Raw genomic sequence first — 24,133 nt, forward strand, 5'->3', positions numbered from 1 at the left:
CTATCTGCATTTCTTTGCCCATGTTTCTCAATAATAAAAACATTGGTGAAGGAAGCAGTAGCGTGAAAATTAACAATCTGAAACCTCCAGCAACAGATCTGTTATGGAAGAGCAATTCCATGGTTAAAAGACATAATGGTCTCACACCATTGGTGGTGGTTATGATAAGAACAGCCATGCATTTAAAAAGACTAAATTTGGTGGAGATGGTGTGACATAAGAGGTCAATGTCCTATATTTCAACAAAGGTTACAAGTACAATGACAACTATAGCAAGTAATCTGCTCCAATAAAATTAACGTATCATTTTAGGATTGAAATGATTTTGATTGAGTGTTTGTAAAAATTTAATCACAGCAAAGGGTTGAGTGCTACAAAACCATTTAAGCCAGTTTTAGGACAGAGGTTGGAGGTTGGGTCCTGATGAAGGGTCTCAGCTGAAACGTCAGCTGTTTACTCTTTTCCGTAGATGCTGCCTGGCCTGCTGAGTTCCTGCAGCACTGTGTGTGAAGTCAGTTTAGGAGGGAGCTGAGGATAGGACAATGGTGCCCTGTAGACAGAAAGCCAACACTGACATTCACTAGTTCTCATGATGGATGTGATGATGAGGCAAGCTTTTTCTCTCTCGTGCCAGCCTTTACTTGAAGCGTAAGAGGGAGGGGACAAATAGCACAGTAATTGACGGGGAAGGCTAGGCAACGCTGTGAAAATTAAAGCACAGGAGGGAGAAGGACATCAAATGCAGCTGGAAGGTCAACAACTCAGTGAAGGTCACCCTTTGGTCTTCTAATACCCGCAAGGGAATGCTGCAGACTGGCTCAGTCCAGGCTGCTGGAATACATGCTGGGAATGCACTGAAAATCAGTGCAACCAGTACTAAGGCTCTGTGGGGATGGTTCTTAATCTAGGCGCCTTCCACGAGCACCCACAGAGGGGCAGAGTTGGGTGGGGAAGCCCTCGAACAATCAAAGGGTGCAGCACCTCAAGAAGCCACCTGATTCTCTGATGATGCTCTGATTTTCTCCCTCTTTCATTAAAGTTTACATTATTGAACATATCAACCAGGAATGTCAAGGTTTTTCCATTGTTTCTACCTTCAAATATATATATATATTTTCAATCATAAATAAATAAATCCTATTTTTGACATTAAAAATTCAAAAGGAATGATTCACAGGATATGAACTGGCACCCTGAGGAAATGCTCAGTCAGGCTACGGACTCACAAATCCACTTTCGGGTTTGCTACACAGCTCAATATGACCTTTCCTTAATGATTCAGGGCAAGGTTAGAATTTATAAGTTGGTGCGTTTGAGAGTCAGTCACATTGCTTTGCAATGGATGGTGTCAAGTTTCTTGACTGTTGGTGCTGTACTTATCTGGGAGGGTATTCTATCATGATCTTGATAGATGCTTTTGTAGATGGTAGAAAGGCTTTGGGGTGGACGAGGGTCAATTTCTCACTGCGGGATACCTACCATCTAAACCTTCCAGAACCACAATGTTTTTGTGGCTTGTTCTATTAACTTTCTGCTCAATGGTGACTTCCCAAGGTATCTATGGTTGCAGCAGCGATGGCAAAGCCATTGAATTTTGAAAGGCTAAGAGATTATACTCACGCCTGTTGGAGACTGCTAGTACCCAACATGTTTGTGATAGAAATATTATCTGCCACTTAATAGCCTAATATGGGTGGTGGGGTGGAAATACGTCTCCACCAAAGGAGATGTGAGGTGCTCCTTCACTCCGGTAGCCTGCAGGTCACCCTTGGGAAAGGTGTAACTCCTGCTTAGCTCCCGATCAGGGTCACGTGGAGCCATGGGAACAGGTGATGGATGGGCGTGTGAGCAGCTGGTGCCTATCATAAGTCCTGGTCATGCAACTACTGACAGCCCTGACTGGTCAAACAAAGCTGTTAAGGAAACAGCAATGAAGAACCCTTCTACATCTGAGTGCAACTATAATCCCGAGTCTCCATCTGGGACTTGCATGGCTGACAGTAGTAAAGACCGAGAGGACACTACTGACACGATGAAGGAAGCCCTGAACACCACCAGAGATGGACAACCTTCATAAATGCCAGCAGCGTAACAGGCAGTAAGAGAAAGAGAGAGATCACAACCATTTCATTCTCCTCACATTCACATCAACTAGACACCACTACTCACCTCTGCACTTGGGTCAATTCATGGTGACCAGTTAACCTAATGACCCTGACATCACTGCGATGTAGGAGGAAACCAGGGCACTGGAGAAAACCCGTGAGGTCACAGAGAGCACGTGCAAATTCCACACGGACAGCACCTGAACCTGTGTCACTGTAGAGGCAGAAGTCCTGCCAGTTGTGCCAGAACTATTTTGAACCGCACTTGGTTAAAAACCATCTTGATGGCAAAGGTCATCCCTCTCACCTCATCTTGGGGACCTTTGAACCAAGGCTGTGATGAAGACAGGTAACCTGAGGTGGAAGTAACCTGGCTTCAATATTCTTTGACAACACTGTCAACAGCCTCCATTAATTCAGTGGCAATCGAGCGATGGCCATCTAGCCAATAATTAGCCACAATGAACTTGAGATGGAGCTCAGTTCTGAGGAAGAACTACTACCCTGGTGGCTGTGGAGGCCAAATCATTGGGGATATTTAAGGCCGAGGTTGATAAGTTCTTGATTAGTTAGGATATCAAAGGTTATGGGGAGAAGGCAAAAGAATGGGGTTGAGAGGGATAATAAATCAGCCATGATGGAATGACAGAACAGACTAGATAGGCTGAATAGCCTAATTATGCTCCAATGCCTTGTGGTCTTTTGACCCAAAACATTGACTGGCTTCGCTTTCCACAGACGCTGCTTGTCTGTCCAGGTTCTTCCAGTTCTTCACTATTTAGTTATCCCATTTGATGGATGGGACTGACCTGGGCAATTCTCCACTTTACCCTGAGCCACAGCACACTCCAGAGTACAGGCAAAGCATATCACAATTCGAGAGTTCAGAACAGGTACAGTATTACGTCGAGAGTTCAGACAAGGTCTGTTGTTATTAATGAGAGAAGGCAAAGCTCTGTTCAAAAATTCTGACATGGAAGAGAACTATTTGAGAGCTACCACTAGTTCAGACAAGGTACAATGTCAGCTTCTTTATCTCAAAGACATTCACAAATTTTTTTAAGAATTACTTGCAGGGCGAGTTGAATTCATTGTTATCGGCTGGACATACCTTTCAAATATTTCCTTCTGGTGTTTCTGCAGGGTAAAAAAAAAGTGAGTTCAGTTCATTTGAAATAGAAGCAAGTCATAAATCTGACAGAACACTATTGGAAAACTTCCACTGACCATAAGCACCCCATCATCCATTCTGGTCAGTGTGTCCACCAAATAATCTTTAATATCCACTAGCTTTTGGTGGGCCTCCATCCAATAGGTCTTTTGGGTTAAGATGCTCTGCTGCACTCGTTCCTCCTCGTCGTGGATCGCATCCAACACTCGCTGCTCCTCATTCTCACAAACATCACGAATAAAGTTCAAGCGTTGGATGATCACCTCCCTGGAACCACTGGCACTTTCCTGTCACCAGAGGAGAGTGAAGGCGTCAGAGTGAGGATAAGCTGTAGCTGTTCTCATTAATCAAAGCAATGACAAACTTAATCACTGGAAATCATTAAGAGCAAGTTTTTTAAAAAGCAACATGTAATGCCCTGGTAAAGGTTTTACTGCTAGCGTTGTAGGGTATTTTATGTAAAAGGCTTTCTGCAGAAGCAGTGTGTTCTGCTGGCAGGGTTTGGGTTACCGTTAAAGATAAGGGATGCTTAGGAATGTGTGTCATCCAATCAGGAGAGTGGAGCTGGGAGAAGGTTCCAGAGAAAGCTGGGGGAGCAGTTTTTGCGACGAACACTGAGGTGGGTCAAGGTCTTATTTCAGCGGGAGATAGAAAGAGAAGGAGCTCGAGAGAACTGGCCGTAGAATTCAATCCGGCGGGAACGTGCTATTCAATGGAGCCCAAGAGGGGAACTTTTACCAGGAAACTGTGAATAGGTGTGTACATCGATACAATGGCTTCGGGAAGATATGAGCTTCACCGTGCACGTGACTGTTTAAGTATAATGGACACTTTTTGTTTTGTTTTCTTTCCTTTAATAACCGCTTAAGTTAACATTCTTAAATATACTACTTGATACTTGTATGCCGTGTACGATCTGCTATTTCTTGCTGACGGACAATTGCCCAGGGACAGTAAGTCACACAGCATTCACACAAACCGGGGTTTGGGTGGGCGAGACATCCCAACCTCAGGGATTTGGTGGGACTCCCTAGACGTACGAAGCCTGAGAAAGGTGCATTTCAGTGGCTGTTAGGGGGGTAACGAGCTGCATTTCCAGAGTGGATCAGTAAAAAAAGGGTTTCAAATGCAACAACTTCACATGTCCCACTGGCGCACTTCCACGCAAAACCGAAACAATCAGCTTCGGAGACGTCATCGGAGTCGGTGACTCGAAGTCTGGACAAAGGCAATGGTTTGAAGGAGAATTGTGAGAGGGATATAGAGATGAGAAAGGGGGGGGGGTGTCAGAAAGTGATTAGAGCACAATGATGAGAATTTTTAAATATGTGTATTTTAGGAACAACTGCCATTGTAGAAGCCAGCTCCCATCACTACAATCAGCATTAACAATGAAAAGCAGCCACTGAAATCAAAGGAAGCTGTAGTTATTGACAATGAGAGGTATCACATCCCCTCTATCTGTGCTCTGAAGATAGTGCTTGGATATTCCAGCAGGTAAAGACACTGATTGGTGTTCTCCCAAGTACTAAAGAGCAGAGAAGCAGGCATCGTGGTCTCAGCTGGATATTTATAATTGTGACAAGGAGAACTTTATTCACACAAGAGGGCGTGAATCTCTGGAATTCCAAAGTCCAAAGGTTTGAGGGTGTTGGTCCAATGACTATCTTCAAGACAAAGGCCAACAGATTTTTTTTTGCACTGGTGGGGGGGGGGGGGCAATGGAAATAGAGATTGGGCAAGAAAGTGTTGAGTTGGGTTAACTATGGTAGGTGATTTTACCGAAGGGGAAGGAGGTCTCAAGCTTCTCTGATGAAAGATCATGGAAATCTTGGCAATTTTAAGCTCATGACCTTGGCTTTACCCTTTGAGGAACAACAGATTCTACAAACACTGTCAATCTTGAGCCACTCAGAATGATGCTGAGGAAGTCAGCAGGTCAGGCAGCTTCTATGGAGGGGAATAAACATCCCGATGAAGGGTCTCGGCCTGAAACACCAGCGGTTTATTTCTCTCTGTAGATTGCTGCCTGACCTACTAAGTTCCCACAACATTTTGAGTGTGTAGCTTTACCCCCTGCTTACTGAGGTCACTGGCAACACATGCAAACTCCACATAGACAAATAAGTGACTGGCATTGCACCCTAGCTCAGGTTTTCTGCCAGAAAGCTAGATTAAAATTGCTCCCACAGCACAGGAAGCCAACAAGAACAGGGCCTTAGAAAGAAATATCAACTTTGTCCCACTCCTGTTCTTTCTCCTATCTACTTCCCCAGCAGACATCAGCTACAAAATAAATCCCGTTAAAAGGTACAGAATTATTGCTTTTTGGTTCCTGCACAGTACATTCTCTGTATGAGGAAGAATTTTGCCCACAGCAAGAGGCAGGTTTTTTTTTGATCGAAGATACTCACTTTAACACGATGGTCTTTACTGTTCAAAGTCTCTGCCATGAACCTCTGCACAGAGGCTATTCTCAGCTGCAATTTTTCACAAACATCAACCACCTTATTCTGTGGCCAAGGGAAGGGGGGGTTGTGGAAGTAAAGGAAAGGGAAAATAAAACAGTTATTCACCGAGTCATACTGAAAAGGTGTTTAACCCATAAGATTTAATTCAACACATATCCTTTAAATTCATGGAATGGTAAGAGATAGCTAATTTTGCTCAACAGTAGCTGAAGTGTTACTTCCCTCATGGAGTCATAGTCATAAGCACTATAGGATAGAAACAGGCCCTTCAGCCCATCTAGTCAGGGCTGGTCTATTTTTCTGCCCAATTCTATCTACCTGCAGGGGTCATAGCCATCCATACCCCTCCCATCTACTTATTTGTGCAAATTATTTTTTATTAATTTTTTTATGTTTCTACACTACAACAGAAAAAAACACCAACAAAATGGAGATTTATACAGTGCTAAACAAACATGTCTAATATAACGATACAAAAAAAGCACCCAAAATGAAATCATATAAAGTTGGTGTCCTCCCCACCCTCCCACTACAAAACTCCAAGCCAACCATTACAATGTAAAGAAAAGTTCATCAGAGCTTTCGTCAGCACAGAGCTGTAAATACACCCAAAAAATGCCTCCTACCTAAACTATAATGTATTTCACAACAAAAAAAAATGTAAAACTTAACCAGAAAAAAAAGGGATTGTGGTACAAAAAAAACGTTATTCTAAAGAGGAATTATGAAAATATTCAAAAAAAGGTCCCCACACCTTATGAAACTTTATGTCCAAATCAAGAGGTGAATAATGAATCTTTTCAAGGTCTAAGCAGGACATAATAACTTTCAGCCATTGAACATGAGTGGGTGGGGCAACATCTTTCCACCTAAGGAGAACTAACAGTCTAGGCAAAAGAGATGCAAAAGATAATGCTCAACGTTTAGTTGGACTCAAATGCATGTCAACTTCACCCAAGGGGCCAAAAAGAGCAATCAGAGGGTATTTGTGCAAATGTTGCAATTAAAACTGCATCCGCCACTTCCACTGGCAGCTTGTTCCACACTCATTCCCCCCCCTCTGACTGGAATAGTTCCTCTTCAAGTTCCCCTTCCATATTTCACCTTTCACCCTTAACCCATGGCATCTATTTCTAATGTTCCCCAATCTCAGTGGAAGAAGCCTACCTGCATTTACCTTCTCTATGCCCCTGATAACTTTGTATATCTTTTTAAGATCTCCCACCATTATTAGCATTAGTTACGTTATATGAAAGAAAGGTGGTATAATGGTTAGATTATTGTGCAAGTAATTCAGATGCCTGAACAAATAACACACAGATACAGGTGCGAATGTGAAAGTTACAGCTAATTAATTAAGTAACCTGGATTCCCTAAGGTGAGAAATGGAAACACAAGCAATTTGTTGCCTCAATCGTCATCATAACACTGTCACCCCACGTAGTAGAGAGTTTTGCATTCTCTAGGTAAAGAAGTTTCCTTTGAACCTTAGGTGGGGAAATTGATGGTAATCGCCTATCCATGATCTTTTGTATTGATCTATCCTGCAAGTTCATCGATCATCCATCATTTTCAATGTGATCATAATTCTAAATCCACCTATCAGATCACCCTTCAGTGGTCCTCCTTCAATTTATGAACTTCCTTCACGTTCATGCCAGACGAGCAGCGAAGGAGAACAGAGTTGGAGGGTGCTGACTCCATTTATCGATGACCACAGTTCTGGTAGTTGTCCCGTTCCCAGCAATTCAGCCCAGTCTGTGTGTGAGTGAACGATGGGCATCAATTCCAGCAGAGGGACTCATGACTCTACAGAAGATAGAATCTCACAGAGTAACCGTGGAAAGGAGCTAAATTTATTGCTGCCGTAAGGGAAGTGTTTAGTTGTGAAGTTCTAATCAGCCAGAGTATGAGGCAAAATTTACGGAACAGTTGAGTCTTTGAATGCCAGCTCTTTTGTATAATAGTAGTCCATCAGGACATAAAAATAACATACTATAAATAAAAGGGAAATATACTCAGATTACCATGTGAGATTATTGGAGAAAGTATAAGGTCACGGTTTGTAAGATACATACTGGTGAATACAGATGATTGGCAAGCCAATGGAAAACTGAGAAAAGGCATCAATGGGTCTTTGTCTGGTTGGCTAGATGTTAGGATCGATGTACAACAGGGATTGGTGTGGGGCCTCAACCTTTTATTATACAACGGTTCCAGTTTATAGGAATCATTCTGTAATCTGTGGAATGCTGGAAGATGACAACCCATTTCCCCACTGTCACCTATTCTGGACAGTGGGTCCTCACATCTTATTAAGCTTTCAGCGTGACTGTGTATTTTCTTCAGTTAAATATTGAGTACGTTTATGTGGAGCGCTGCCACAAGAAAGCAGCCTCCATTACCAGCGGGCTGCTAGCCAGGCCATGCCCTCTTCTCGCTAATGCCATCAGACACGAGGCACTGAAGCCTTGGGTACCACCACCATTAGGCAGGAGATATAGAAACCTTGGATACTACCACCATCAAGCAGGGGATACAAAACCCTTGGATAACATTCCACCAGTTTCAAGACCCTGATCCAGAATGGATAACTTCATTCAACACTACTCTGAACTGATTCTACAACCTACTGACTCATGCTATCAGTATTATTGTTTATTTACACAATTTCTCTTCTTTTACACATTGGTTGCTTGTCAGTCTTTGGCTATTAACGTATAGTTTTTCATAAAATTATATTGTATCCTATATTTTTTCCTGCAAATACCTGGGAGAAAATTAATCTCAAGGTAGTATACAGTACTTTGATAATAAATTTTCTTTGAACTTTGAATATTTGTTTAATTTCTCTATCATTCCTTTACTCCTCAACATATCTACTACTTTGAGGAACCCAGTTATCTTTTCACATACGTACAGAAATTTCCACAGTTTGTTCTCACTAGGTTACTCCTATATCCTATTTGGTCTTTCCTTATCAGTGCTTCAGCCCTCCCTTGCACTATCCTGGAATTTTCTCAGTCCCAAGTTCACTACATTTTTTGGCAGTTCTAAGTCTGTCTGCTTGATCTAAAACTCCCTCTTGATTACAAAGGTGGACCACTTTGCTTTGTGTTGTTATTTTAAGGAGAAATACATGACTTCCGGACTCTGCATTATTTCTTTAAATGTTAGCCATTTCTTGTTTGCTGCCATAACCTATTAATATAGTTTCCAAATCTACCATTGGCATCTTCTGCTCTTTTTGCTTTATTTACATTTCAGACTCTGACTTCAGACTGCACTGAACCATTTTCAATTTTTATACAGAATGTAGTTCTACCAGCTGATGATCACTGTTTCCTAAAAGACCCTGAACCATCAATAACCACATTCCCGTTGCATAAAACTTTTGCACTCGTCAGTGCCCTACCGTTCACTGTGTAAGACCTACCCTTGGTCCTCCTAAAGAGCAACTCCTCTCGCTTGTCTGCATTAAATTCCATCTGCCATTATTCCGTCTGAAGGCTTTCTACTTACCAAGTACACCTTTGCCAGAAGCAGCCTGTGCCATCCACACTTGCCAAATCCTTTCTGATACCATCAAAATTGGCCTTTCTCCAATTTAGAATTTCAACCTGAGGACCAGGCCTATCCTTTTCCATAATTACCTCGAAACTAATGATATTATGATCACTAGATGCAAAGTGATCCCCTACACGATCTGTGACCAGCCCCATCTCATTCCCTAATAGCAGATCAAGTATCGCACGATCTCTCATTGGGACTTCTATGTACTGATTAAGGAAACTTCCCCGAACACATTTGACACACTCTACCCCATCTAGTCCTTTTACAGTATAAGAGCCCCAGTCAATATGTGGAGAGTTAAAATCACCTACTATCACAGCCTTATGTTTCTTGCAACAGTCTGCAATCCCTCTACAAATTTGTTCCTCTAAATCCCGCAGATTGTTGGTGGTGGGGGTGGGGGGGGGACTATAACAATATCCCATTAATGTGGTTATATCTTTCTTATGGCAGGAAGAGTTTTTCTTCCTTCTACCGTCTGCATGAGATGATGAGCTGTCGGGACTTTGAGACTTTCTTTTAAACCGTGCATGGACTGCTCTTTATCAGATTACGGTATTGCTTTGCACTGTTGAAACTATGTGTAATAATTATGTGGTCTTTGTCAGTTAGTCTTTTATCAATTATGGTATTGTCTGCACTGTTGAAACTATATGTTAACTATAACTATATGTAACTATGTGGTTTTGTGTACGTCTTGTAGCTTTAGGTTTGACTGTTGGGTTTGTAGTTCCTTTCCGGGGAACATGCTAAGACGGTAGCGCGATATCGATACGCAGCAGCCTCTCCGGACTCTGGATTGGGGATTACCAAACGTTATGTGGTTTTTCTTGTGTGGGCTGTTTTGTGCTTTTTCATGATATCATTCCGGAGAACATTGTGTCATTTTTTAACTGCATTGTATTTGTGGTTTATAAACGACAATAAACTGAATCTGAATCTGAAGCCTCACTGGACGAGTTTTCCGGTCTGTCCTGACTGAGCGCTGGCGTGACATATTCCCTGACTGGTAACACCACTCCTCCCCCTTTAATCCCTCCAACTCTATCACGTCTAAAACAACAGGACTCCGGAATATCGAGCTGCCAGTCCAGCCCCTCCTGAAACCATGTCTCAGCAATGACCACACTATCATAATTCTATGTGTTGATCCATGCTCTGAGCTCATCTTCCTTTCCTACAATACTTTTTGCATTGTAATATGAGTAGCTGCTCAACACCTTGATTGCTGACTTTGCCTGTGGTCTTAACAACATCTGTCACCCATTTAGTTCCGTTTGCTCCATTAATTCATGTACCTTGAAGTGAATGTTGTATGTATTCACATGTGCCTCTCTACCATCTGTCCTAATTCCAGGTATATGCTCATATTTGCACATTCTGTCCCTTGCTGTTGTACTCTGGTTACTATTACCCACTTGGATACCCCACGCTGTCACTTTATCCATTCATTTAACCTTTCTAAATTTTCCCTCGCAGAGACTACCGCCATCTCCATCTGCTTTAAAACCTTCTCTACAGAGCTAGCTACTCAATCCCATCGGTCACTGGTCAAAGCTCATTTCAAGTTAGGCCCATCTGAACAGCATTTCTTTCACGCCAATCCTTAACCCAGCCGGTCCAACTCTCACTGGCTTGCTTTGAACTTTGAAAATGTTCACAAATTTACATCGGACTTTGACCTGCATTCAATTTGTAGCTGATTTCAGTAAGTCATCCACTGACTGCTGCTTTTTAATTTGGACTGAAGCTGTCCTTTCTGTGTCACTGGACTCCAACCCCACTCTAAACACCAAGGGGACGTCCTCAAGCCTGGCACCAGGCTGACAACATTGCCTCTAAAGTCACACACACACTCATTTCAGGGAATAGAGTTTATCCCAGAATACTTAACTCACCTGATTTCAGCTTTATTGTCTTATTTTGTTAACCGATTAGAGCTGGTTACCCAGTTTCCTAAATGATACTGAAGACTACTTGCTTACCACTGTAATCTGTATGGAGAAGGCTTGATAATGATCAGGAACACAATGGAAGTCGGTAGCTGAATGAACTTCCTCCCTCCACGCTGGCTCTGGATGGGACAGAGTCTTCAGAGATAATTCTGAAATATTTTGTTTTTTTGCATGTTCCACAACAAGTGGATATTTTGGATATAAAGATTTAAGGAGGCAGATTTGGAATTTGGCCAACAGAATCAGAAAAAAAAGATTGATAAGGTTGTTTACAACTCTCTCAATTTTTATTTCTTTTGAAGTTGAAAACTGGGCTTCACATCAGTGATCACCTGCTTACACCACATGACAATTATGCATTGTTCCCGTGGCCTTGTAAACAGACCAGTGACTGTATTACATAGTGGTTTATTAACTGAGAAGCACAGAACCAGGGAGTCCATAATTCTTTGCCTCCCTCTGTTTCTAATGTTTGCTGAGTAATTTTAAAGCCAGGGCAAAGGACTGAGAAGTTCCAGACAGAGCAGACTGTAAGGAGAAAGCTTCATTAAGATAAGGAACACAGTGGGTGCCAGCAATGTGAATCAATGTGAAACCTCCAGGTTGACTGTGGATGGGAGAAGTTCTGGAGAGAAAATGTTTTACTCTGCCTGTCAGCCGAATAAATCTGCTTCCAATTTCCTGCTCTCCAGTAGCAGCGAGGCTGTGCACAAGCACAGTGAACTGCTGAATATCACTGTTAATGTGATCATGATTCAAACACATTGCATGAGTACACTTCCTCAACAAATTCGTCTCAAGTGACTTTTAGAGCTTGCCTGCTCAATAGCCAATTGAATGGTGAAACTATGGCAACTAATTCATATGGCAACTATAGCAACCTTATTCATTTCTGTACTGTTTATTTATCCTTGTGACTTACAGCAATTTTTATCTCTTACATTGTATTGCTCATGCAAAATAACAAGTTACATTACAGTGGGTAATAAACCTGATTCTGGTTCTAAACTTCCCACGTACAGATGTGGCAACTTTACACCCTTATGTCCACCCATAATTAATTTTCTTGAATTATACTCCATTGTGGGTTAACAGTTCATTGCATATCATCAATTAGCAACAGCTAAACCACACATTCTGCAAACTATTGACCACTGAAAGCTGAGCAAGACGTTCTCAATGTGGCTCACTGTGAGATCTGGTATCCAACAGAGATATTGTTGTTCATAATTCATGCAGATCCATCACCTCAAAACTACTCTACTGTAACTTGCTGAGAGTATGATCCGATACTCGGGCAATGGGCGTTAGCTGGACAACAACATAGCTTCTTAATTATAAAGAACTGAAATAGGAACAACTGGCCGTGTGGTAGGGTGAAAATTTGAAAAAATCTGTCATTAAGGAAGTAGTAAACTGGCACTTGGAAAATAAATTATAGGACTAGTAAACAAGGATCTATAAAAGAAATGTTTGACAAATCTTAGAGTTTGAGGTCGTACTTAACAGTTAAAGATTAGCCCAATGATGTGCGGATTTTGGATCTTTGGAATCAGTTTCAGGACTAGAAGCAGGCCTCCTGCCCATGTGAAACTCCAATCCCAGAACCTGCCAATGACTCAGTGGCCTGGGGCATCACCAGCCTTGATAGGCACAAATCTAGGATGTGTGCCTGGCTCACTGCTTTACCGTGTCTACCCTTGCGACTGTGTGGCTGGGCTCAATTCAAACATCGTCTATAAACTCACTGATGACATCAGTGTTTTTGGCAGAATCTCAGATGGCAACAAGGGGGCACGCAGGAGTGAGATCAATCAGCTGGTTGAGTGGTGCCGCAACAACAACCTCGCACTCAACATCAGCGAGACCAAGGAACTGATTATGGACTTCAGGAAGGATAATTCAGGAGAACGCACGCCAGTCCTCTCTGAGGTGTCAGCGATGGAAAAGGTGAAAAGCTTCAAGTCCCTGGGGGTCGACATCTCAGAGGATTTATCCCAGGCCCAACACATTGACACAATCACAAAGAAGACTTGCCAGTGACTCTACATCATTCGGTAAGTCATTAAAGACTCTTTACAGATGTACAGTGGAGAGCATCCCAAATGGATACATCACAGTCTAGTATGAGATGGTGTAACCGCATTGTTCAGGAGGATGAACTCACAGAAAGCAACCGGCTCAGACAGTACACCTGGCCGAATACTGAAAACCTGTGCTAATCAACTGGCTGGAGTGTTCACTGAGACCTTTAACTTCTCCCTTCAGCAGTCTGAGGTACCCATCCACTTCAAGCATGCTTCATTTATACCGGTGCCCAGGAAGAACATGGTAACCTGCCACAATGACTATTGTCCAATAGCACTCACATCCAGAGTGATGAAGTGTCTTGAGAGGATGGTCATGAAACATATCAACTCCTGCCCAAGGTGCAACTTGGATCTGCTCCAATTCAACTACCATCACAACCCCTGGTTCCTAAGGTGCCAGGGGTGGTAATGGGGCTAAACACCCACTATCTATAAAGTGCTCCAAACGGCATACGTCTTTAACAGCCTCTGACAACCAAGTCCAACTCTTGGCCTTCACACGTGGCTTAGCTACTAGGCCTGGCGGAACTGTTTCTACTGACAAGGGAAGGGCAAAGGCGAACCACTGGTGCCTCAAAACCAGTTGCATCCGGCAGCTGGGGCTCGTCAGCCTTGGACAGCAGCCTGCCTAGGAGAAGGAAAACTCTGATTTTAAACCTCCGCTGTCTTGCAGCCATACCCACCCATGGGAAAGGCTTTGGGAGTAAACGCCGAGGAAGAAATCCGGAGCCAGGGTCCCTAAGGTAATTTGATGTTGTTTACAACTTCACTCTGGCAACCTCTGCGATGAGACTGGTGCCAAGCTGTATCGGCGCTTGCCCTTCCCTTGGACTACATCAGTGACGTGGAGAGGGGGAGCCCGCTGCATGGGCAACAGCCGGTTCTTCAAATCTTCCCGCCCAGGCTTGCGCCCTGGAAAGGACACAGTCCACCAGAGGCACAGACCCATGATCCCCTGGGCTAGACAGCTGCCTACTACCACAACAGGTCATTTTATTGCAGATGCCATTTTATCGGCTCTTCACTCAACCCTGGAGCATCTGGACAGTGAAGATGCATTCATCAGGATGCTCTTCATTGACTACAGTTCAGCAGTCAATACTATCATTCCCTCAAAACTAATTAACAAGTTCCAAAACCTAGGCCTCAATACCTCCTTGTGTAACTGGACCCTTGATTTCCTCACCTACACAACCCAGTCAGTTCGAATTAGCAACAACATCTCCTCCACAATCACCACCAGCACAGGTACACCACAAGATTATGTGCCTAGTGGCTTTATATTTATGACGGGGAAGCAAAGCACAGTTCCAATTCCATATTTAAGTTTTCTGACAACACCACTGTTGAAGGCCGAATCAAAGATAGTGACGAATCAGCAGATAGGAGGGAGACTGAAAATCTGGCTGATTGGTGGGCCACAACAACAACCTCTCATTCAACATCAGCAAAAAAGAGCTGATTATTGACTACAGGAAGAGGAAACTGGAGGCTCTCTGAAATGAGAACAGCAAGGAATCTAAAGTTGCTAAGTGTCTCCACCTCTGGTCTCCTGAAGAACCAGTCCCCATCAGGACAGGTTCAGCAACTCTAAGTTCCTCGATGTTACCATTTCAGAGGATCTGCTCAGCACATAAGTGTCATTATAAAGAAAGCATGGCAGGGCCTCTAATTCCCTAGAAGCTTGCAAATATTCAGCATAACATCTAAAACTGATAAACTTCTCTAGATGCACAGTGGAGAGAATACTGACTGCATCATTGCCCAGTATGGAAGCACCAATGCCCTTGAGCAGATAGGCCTACCAAAAGTAGTGGATACAGCCCAGTCCATCATGAGTAAAGCCCTTCCCAACGCTGAGCACATCTACAAAGAGCGACGTTGTAGGAAAGCAGCATCCATCATCAAGGCTGCCCACCATCCAGGCCATGCTCTCTTCTGCTGTTGCCATCAGGAAGGAGGTACAGGAGCCTCAAGTCCCACAACATCAGGTTCCAGAACAGCTATCACCTCTCAACCATCAAGCTCTTGAACCTGAGTGGACTACTTCACTCACTGAGTCAGGTTTGTAGGCCTCCTTGCTCGCACATGCTTTTTCAGTTCTGCCCACAAATGTTCTATCGGATTGAGGTCAGAAAATGATGCCAAGTCTGGTTCATCCTTGGGACCAATTTCCAAACACCTGAAGGTACCACGTTCATCTGTACAAGCAATAGTACACAAGCATTAACACCATGGGACCACACAGCCGTCATACCGCTCAGAAATGAGATGCATTCTGTCTCCTGGAGATGAACGTACTTTGGCGCAAAAAGTGCAAATCAATCCCAGAACAACAGCAAAGGACCTTGTGAAGATGCTGGAGGAAACAGGTAGACAAGTATCTATATCCACAGTAAAACCAGTTCTATATCGACATAACCTGAAAGGCTGCTCAGCAAGGAAGAAGCCACTGCTCCAAAACTGCCGTAAAAAAGCCAGACTACAGTTTGCAAGTGCACATGGGGACAAAGATCTTACTTTCTGGAGAAATGTCCTCTGGTCTGATGAAACAAAAATTGAACTGTTTGGCCATAATGACCATCGTTATGTTTGGAGGAAAAAGGGTGAGGCTTGCAAGCCGAAGAACACCATCCCAACTGTGCAGCATGGGGGTGGCAGCGTCATGTTGTGGGGGTGCTTTGCTGCAGGAGGGACTGGTGCACTTCACAAAATAAATGGTATCACAAGGAAGGAAAATGATGTGGATATATTGAAGCAACATCTCAAGACATCAGCCAGGAAGTTAAAGCTCGGTCGCAAATTGGACTTCCAAATGGACAATGACCCCAAGCATACCTCCAAAGTTGTGGCAAAGTTGCTTAAGGACAACAAAGTCAAGGTATTGGAGTGGCCATCACAAAGCCCTGACCTCAATCCAATAGAAAATTTGTGGGCAGAACTGAAAATGCGTGTGCGAACAAGGAGGCCTACAAACCTGACTCAGTTACACCAGTTCTGTCTGGAGGAATGGAACAAAACTCCAGCAACTTATTGTGAGAAGCTTTTGGAAGGCTGCCCAAAATGTTTGACCCAAGTTAAACCATTTAAAGGCAATGCTACCAAATACTATCAAAGTGTATGTAAACTTCTAACCCACTGGGAAAGTGATGAAAGAAATAAAAGCTGAAATAATCATTCTCTCTAATATTATTCTGACATTTCACATTCTTAAAATAAAGTAGTGATCCTAACTGACCTAAGACAGGGAATGTTTTCTAGGATTAAATGTCAGGAATTGTGAAAAACTGAATTTAAATGTATTTGGCTAAGGTGTATGTAAACTTCTGACTTCAACTGTACACTCATACATATATATTTATACACTTTGATAATAAATTTATTTTGAACTTTTGAACTTTGAGGCTCCAGTGCAGAGGGCTGCAAGAGGCTGCAGAGATTTAACCAGTTCCATCATGGGCACAACCCTCCCTACCACTGAGGACATCCTCATGAGGTGGTGCCGCCTCAAGAAGGCAGCATTCATCATTAAAGACTCTCACCACCTGGGACATGCCCTCTTCTTGCTACAACCATCAGGGAGGAGGTACAGGAGCCTGAAGACCCACACTCAACATTTTTGGAACAACTTCTTCCCCTGCACCGTCAGATTTCTGAACAGTCCGTGAAACCAGGAACACTGCTTAGTTATTCCCCTTTTGGCACAATTTATTTATTTTTACGACTTTTAATGTCTAACCCCATACTGCTGCTCCAAAACAATGAGTTTCACAACACATGCTGGTGATAATAAACCTGACTCTGATAGCAAGAGGACTTGAGTACAAGAGCAAAGATTTCCTGCACGATTGATTCCCGGCAAGGCTGCATAAGGAATATTGTGAAATAAAAACATAAATGCAGGGAATATTCAAGGGATCAGACATCTGTCATGGAGGGGGGAAAGCTTTAAACATTTCAGTTCAATGACCTTATAATTCAGATTTCTAGCATCTGCAGATTTCTTTTTCCTAATTCACCTGGAAGATGCCTATCTCATCTTATGAAGGATATATATCTTTATAATCGAAGAAACACAACAAAGATTCACCTGATTGATTGCTTGGCTATTGTCCAAAGAGTAACACACACAAAATGCTGGAGGAACTCAGCAGGTTGGGTGGCATCTATGGAAATGAATAAACAGTCGACGTTTTGGGCCAAGACCCTTCTGCAGGACTGGAAAGGAAAGGGGAAGATGCCAGAATAAGAAAAGTGGGGGGAGGGGAAGGAGGATAGCTGGAAGGTGACATGTGAAGCCAGGTGGGTGGGAAAGGTCACAGGCTGGAGAAGAAGGAATCTGGTAGGAGAGGAGAGTGGACTGTAGGAGAAAGGGAAGGAGGAGGGTCACTGGGGGAAGTGATAGGCTGGTGAGAAGAGGTAAAGACTAGAGTGGGGAGTAGAAGAAGGGAGGGGGAGGGAATTTTTTTAAACCAGAAGGAGAAATTGATATTCATGCCAGCAAGTTGGAGGCTACCCAGATGGAATATGAGGTGTTGCTCCTTGACGAAGCAGTCCCCAAATTTACGACAGGTCCCACAATGTAGAGGAGGCCATATCAGGAGCACCGGACACAATAGACGACCCCAGCAGACTCGCAGGTGAAGTGGTGTCTCTCCTGGATATGTTTAGCGTCCAATGAGAAGCGAATGTAAACTGGCCGTATTTCTCCATAACTAAGTGATCTCGTTTAAGTATACAAGTTCCCCACGAAATGTCAAAATTGGCGATATTGGACAACACAGTTTTTCTGTGGATGTATGGGGGAGTGGGGATGAAGTGAGAGGCTGGAGGGTGGTAGGTGGAGAAGGTAAAAGGCAGAAGAAGAACAAACTGATAGGAGAAGAGAGAGGACCATGGGAGAAAGAGAAGCAGGGACAAGAGAGCGAGTTGATAGACAGGTGAGAAGAGAAAAGAAAGAGAAAAAGGAGAGCGGGGGAAATTACTGGATCTTAGAGATGTCGATGCTCATGTCGTCAGATTGAAGGCCAGCAAAACAGAATATGAGGTGTTGCTCCGCCAACCTGAGAGTGCCCTCAACATGGCAGAGGAGGCCTTGGACTTACACGTCAGGATGGGAATTGGAAGTCAAATTAAACGGGTAGCCACAACGGAATCCTGCCTTTTGCAGCAAGCATAACAAGTATATTAACTATTTTCTCATGGGGAGTGTACATAAAATGGTTGGCCACCAGGAAAGTATGCCTATTGCAGACAGAGCGATGGTGCTCGACAATGCAGTCTGTCATTCTACGTCAGGTCTCACCGATGTAGAGGGGGCCGCACCAGGAACATCAGATACAGTGGACGATCCCGACAGACTTGCAGGTGAAGTGTCGCCTCACCTGGAAGGACTGCTTGGGCCCTGAATGGTGGTGGGGGAGGAGGTGAATGGGCAGGTGTAGCACATACACCGTTTGCAGGGATAAGTGGGAAGAGACAGAGAGAGTGACCCCTGCAGAAAGCGGACAGTGGGGGTGAGGTAAAGATGCGTTTAGTGGTCAGACCTCATCGAAGGTGGCAGAAGTTGCGGAGAGTGACGTGCCCGATGCGGAAGCTCGTGGACTGGTAGGTAAAGACAAGAGAAACCTGTCCCCGTCATGGGACTGGGAAGATGGGATGAGGGTGGATGTCCGGGAAATGGAAGAGATGCGGGTGAGGGCAGCATCAGTGGTAGAGAAAGGGAAATCCATTGATGAGGACAAATGTGTGGAGGCATGGGAACTGAGAAAAAGGATTTTTACAAGTGAAAGGGTGGGAAGAGGTACAGTCAAAATAACTCTGAGAGTTGGTAGGTTTATTAAACATATCAGTAGACAATCTTTCTCCAGAAGTAGAGACAGACCGATTGAGGAAGTGGACAGAGGCGTCAGACATATTTGTCAGAGAGATCACAAGTATTCCCTTTGTGCTATCTATCCCACCGCCATTCTCTTTTGCAACTTAAAACCAATGTCTTTTCTCCCTTTTCGGTTCTTACAAAGGGTCTGTGACCCGAAGCGTTAACTCTGCTCCTCTTTCCACAGGATTAATAATGCAATGAAACCTTTCCTCGGGCTGTGACTGGGATGCATTTTCACCCAGAGATCTAAACCTCTGTAATTCTCTAGGAAAGAGGATTTTGGAAGCTTAGCTGCTGAGCATATCAATGACAGACAATAATGGAACATTAGTTTTAAGGAAATCAAGAAATATAGGGATAGTGAAGGAAGTTGGCACAGAGGTAAAATTCCCACCGTTGCCAGTAAGGAGTTTGTGCATTCTCTCCATTTCCTCCCACAGTCCAAAGACATACCAGTTGGTAGGTTAATTGGTCATTGTAAATTATCCTGTGATTAGGCTAGGATTAAATTGGGGGTTGCTCAGCAACTTGGCTTGAAGAGCCAGAAGGGCCTTTCCTGCATTGGATCTCAATAATAAATAAACAAATTTGCTTCTCTTAACAAATTAGATTTTAGAAGCATTGCAGACTTAAAATAATGATAGCTAGCACCAACTCATGCAACTCAATATAATTTGTGAGAGTTTGTAATGCTTAACTGAGTAATTCATACTGGACAGCCATCCTGTGGTGCATTTTGTTGTCAGGGCTTTTTAAGGCTGCGTCGTGCACAATTATTTTTCCCTGGACCATGACTGACTGAAACTGTGCAGTAAGAGCAAAATGTAGTGGCCCTAAGCACTGCGTTATGGAGTGAAATACAGATGAATAACTAAGAGGGAAAGTCAAGCAGTCAAATCGTGAATAATGAGGGAACAATCAAGAACAAAAAGAATCAGATGGGAAACAAATAAAAAAACATAAGTTTTGTAATTTTAGAAATGCTAAAAACAATTAGAAGATTGGAATGTAGGAGCCATGTATCTGTTCTCTGTCTGCATTAGGAGCAACTGCGTTGTGCGTTTGTCATGTTTATTATGGTAACCGGTCGCACGAGTGGGGGCGTAACAAAAGTGAAGGGTATAAGTTACGTATTCTTGCTCATTTCGTAACAGATTGTAGCTTGGGTCCAGTGGAGGTTATATTTTCGCTCCAGTGGTGATATTCTGGGGCAGGGAAGACTGACTGACTTCTGATGACCACAACCAGAACAAGCTAAGAATTTAACTGCTGGAGTCTTTGATACCCACCATTAGGGTACCTTGATGTCAGGCTCCATCAAATGCTATTTAAATGCCACTCTGACCTCACCTTTAGAATCCAGCTCTTTGGCCTATGTTCAGGCTAAGGCTGTGAAGGAATCTGGAGCCAAGTGATCCTGGCAAAACACAATACGAGCATCTGTGAGTAAGTTTTTCCCGGGGCACAAGACTATAATAGAATATTACTTCCTTCCTCTGACTGGGTCACTAAAACCCACAATCATTCTCAGCAGCAATCCACCCTTTGTGGTGAAAAAAAATTCACACAGCTCTATATCTAGGCTCACACAGGAATAATGGTGACTTTCAGTCAAGATGGTGCCAAGCTGCTGTCTCTGTCAAGGCCATGGCTCAGACTTGGTTTCTTTTCGGTTCATAGCAATGGTTTTGGGGACACAGGGGAGAGTTAGGGGTCAAGTTAGGGTTTAGGGACAGGGATGTGTGGGAGTTAGAGGTCAGACAGAGTCTAGGCCTCCACTCTGCACTCCACGTTTGAAGATCAGCAACGTGTACGTGGGATGAAGGACATCCATAGTCAGATGTTGGGCCAGACCCCTCCCCAGTTCAGCGAGTCATCGGCAGGTTCCAGGTTTGGAGTTCTGTGTTGGCACAGTGGGCTGGTGAACCCCCCCGTACGTATACGAGTCCGCAAGACCAGAGTTCGACACCAAGTGTTCGGCAACATGCTCATCAGAGAGTCCGGAGTTTGATGCCTGAAGATCAGGATCCTCATTCGTCCTGGGATCGATACCAAAGGTCAAGGCCCGAAGGTCAATCGGACGTCCAGAAGTCAAGGCCCGATGACCGGAGTCCTGAGTCTGTGAGACCACTGGGGAAGTCGAAGGTCCAATGTCTGCAATTCCAAGACCACTGGAGGCTGGAGGCTCAGAGACTGCCTGCCCTGGGCTTGGAGGACTCTGTGTTTGTGTGTGTGTGCGAGGGAAGGGTTTGATTTGCTGTTGTTGTTTTCTTGCTCCTGTTCTGTTGCCTGTGTTGTTTTGTGAACATGATGGCATGCTATGTTGGCATGGAATGTGAAGTGACACTTGCAGGCTGCCCCCCCAGCACATCCTTGGGTTGTGTTGGTTGTTAAAACGCATTTCACAGAGCAACACACACACACAAACGTTGGAGAAACTCAGCAGGACCTGCAGCATCTATGGAAATGAAGGCCGAGACCCTTCATCGGGACTGGAAAGGAAGGGGGGCGGGGAGGCCAAAATCAGAAGGTGCAGGGGGAGGGGGACGAGTACAAGCTAGAAGGTGATAGGTGAAGCCAGATGGGTGGGGTTGAAGTAAGAAGCTGGGAGGTGACAGGTTGAAAAGGCAAAGGGCTGGAGAAGGAGGAATCTGATAGGAGAGGAGAGTGGACCATGGGAGAAAGGGAAGGTGGGGCACCAAGGGGAGGTATTAAAGGCAGGTGAGGAGAAGAGTAGAGGTAAGAGGGGAGCCTGAGTGGGAAATTGAAGAAGGGGGAGGGGGTAAATTAACAGAGGTTAGATAAATCAACATTCATGCCACCAGTTTGGAGGCTGCCCATATGAAATATGAAGTGCTGCTCCACCAACATGAGAATGGCCTCATAAGAAATAGGAACAGAAGTCGGCCATCTGGCCCATCGAGCCTGCTCCGCCATTCAATAAGATCATGGCTGATCTGGCCAGGGACTCATCTCCACCTACCGGCCTTTTCCCCGTAACCCTTAATTCCCCTACAATGCAAAAATCTATCCAATCTTGTCTTAAATATATTGAGATAGCCTCCACTGCTTTGTGGCAGTGGAAGAGGCCATGTCAGAATAGGAATGGGAAATGGAATTAAAATGGTTTAAAATGAAGCATGTCACTGTAAACGTGATAAATAAATGGATCGGAACCTGAGTTGTCTTGGTAAAGATGTCTATGCAAAGGCTCTACTGTACCCCAGCAAAGAGCAGAGTGCTCCCAAGGAAGAAACTGACTCCGCCAGCGATGAAGCAGCAAGAAGCTCATCACACCCACCAATATAAAGAAAACACAAAAAGGACGGTGAACAGAATGAGAAAGTTTCTACAATAGATGTCTTGCCAGTCTCGAGTCTCCTAGAGAAAACATTGAGGAAATCTGCAAGAATGTCTGCTTTGGCTCAATTATTTCTCCTCTACTGCTCAACTTTCATCTCTCCTGTACCCAATTCCCCCACCACCGCACTTGCACGCTTAGAATCAAGAAATTATAACTATCAAGATGCATTTTTCTTGAGAAAACTGTAGGCTGAAGGATGGCTTATTGTTTTCAAGATTGCGTGCTGTTCTATTGGGATCGCCCGATCCCAGTCATCAATTTTCCTGTGCGGGGCAAGTTGAGCACTCGGGATTGTTTGATCAGGTTTCCATTTGGGAGGGAGACCAAAACCAGGATTCAAGCATGAAAATGAGTGAGATGTTTACTAATAACTCCAATGAAAAGTTCCTGAAGACTTCCTCAATTAGTCTGGCCAAAATGATAACATTAAAAGGCAAACAACTGGAGGCTGTCTTTGCTGAAACTGTGTACAATAATAGTTAGACTACAGTTTCAAGTACATTTCTGACAACCACATTTCAAGAAAGACGTGATTAGACTTGAGTGAGTGTAGAGACTGATAAAGATATTACCAGGATTGGTAGCTAGAGGCTATTAGGAAAGATCAGACAGGCTGGTGCTACTGGATTGGACAAGGCCACAGAGAGAGAGAGTTGAGCTGTTTAAAATTCCAGGGATTCTAAACCGAGCAATTATAGAGGACAAATTTTCTCAAGCTGGGTGGAGAAATGAGTAGAAGGGTGGGGAAAAGTATTTCCACTCTCAGGATGATCCGGATCTTGAACTCTCTGCTTGATAATGGTGAAAAACATTAGATTTCCCCCCCCACCACCCCACCACCAAAGTGAGGATTACTTACATAATACAATACTGTACCCACACCATTCTTTACAAACATACTGTACACCAAAACTAAAGCATTATCATCCTTGTCCAGGATGCACCTCAGCCCCTGTGGTGCTCACTGATCCCAGAAGACCAAGGAGTCAGTGGTACCTCCCCAGGAACGCACTGACATAGCCGCTGGAACCCTCAGCACACCTCAACTGCCCCCGCACTATGCACTCCCGAAGGGCAATGGCCTGCAGGATTGAACAACCGGTGCTGGAAAGTGGAACCGTCGCTGGAAGTGCCTGAGGCAAATAGCACGAGGATACGTATTTAAGAAGCTAAGTACACACACAATGGAAAGAATGGAAAATACACACCAAAAGCCTAGATGAACTAGATTGGGAGAAGGCACAGAACATTTAATCAAATAACCATGTCTGTAGCTCATTAAAAGCTTTGACAGCTCTCCTCCACAACCACACTCTGTGGGTTCCAATTTAACCTGAACCACAATCCACCTGTACCACATTCCACTAGTGCAACAATCTACCTGTACCACATTCCACCATTACAACAATCTACCAGTACCACATTTCCCCTACACCAAAATCCACCTGCACCACATTCCACCATTACAACAATCTACCAGTACCACATTTCCCCTACACCAAAATCCAACTGTACCACATTCC

At 43.9% G+C, this 24,133-nt stretch overlaps 1 protein-coding gene across 2 annotated transcripts in view; it reads right to left on the reverse strand.

Moving 5' to 3' along the window:
- bspry (B-box and SPRY domain containing) overlaps positions 1-24,133 on the reverse strand; it is a 39,125-nt gene that overhangs the window by 12,505 nt on the left and 2,487 nt on the right. For both annotated transcript variants that reach the window (XM_073052174.1, XM_073052173.1), the window contains exons 2-4: positions 5,691-5,789; positions 3,333-3,563; positions 3,217-3,242 (exon numbers count right to left, since the gene is read on the reverse strand). In XM_073052174.1, the coding sequence (XP_072908275.1) occupies positions 3,217-3,242; positions 3,333-3,563; positions 5,691-5,789 (356 nt within the window). The remainder of the gene's footprint in view (positions 1-3,216; positions 3,243-3,332; positions 3,564-5,690; positions 5,790-24,133) is intronic.

This window comes from Hemitrygon akajei, chromosome 7 (genome assembly GCF_048418815.1).
Source record: "Hemitrygon akajei chromosome 7, sHemAka1.3, whole genome shotgun sequence".
Taxonomy (NCBI): Eukaryota; Metazoa; Chordata; class Chondrichthyes; order Myliobatiformes; family Dasyatidae; genus Hemitrygon; species Hemitrygon akajei.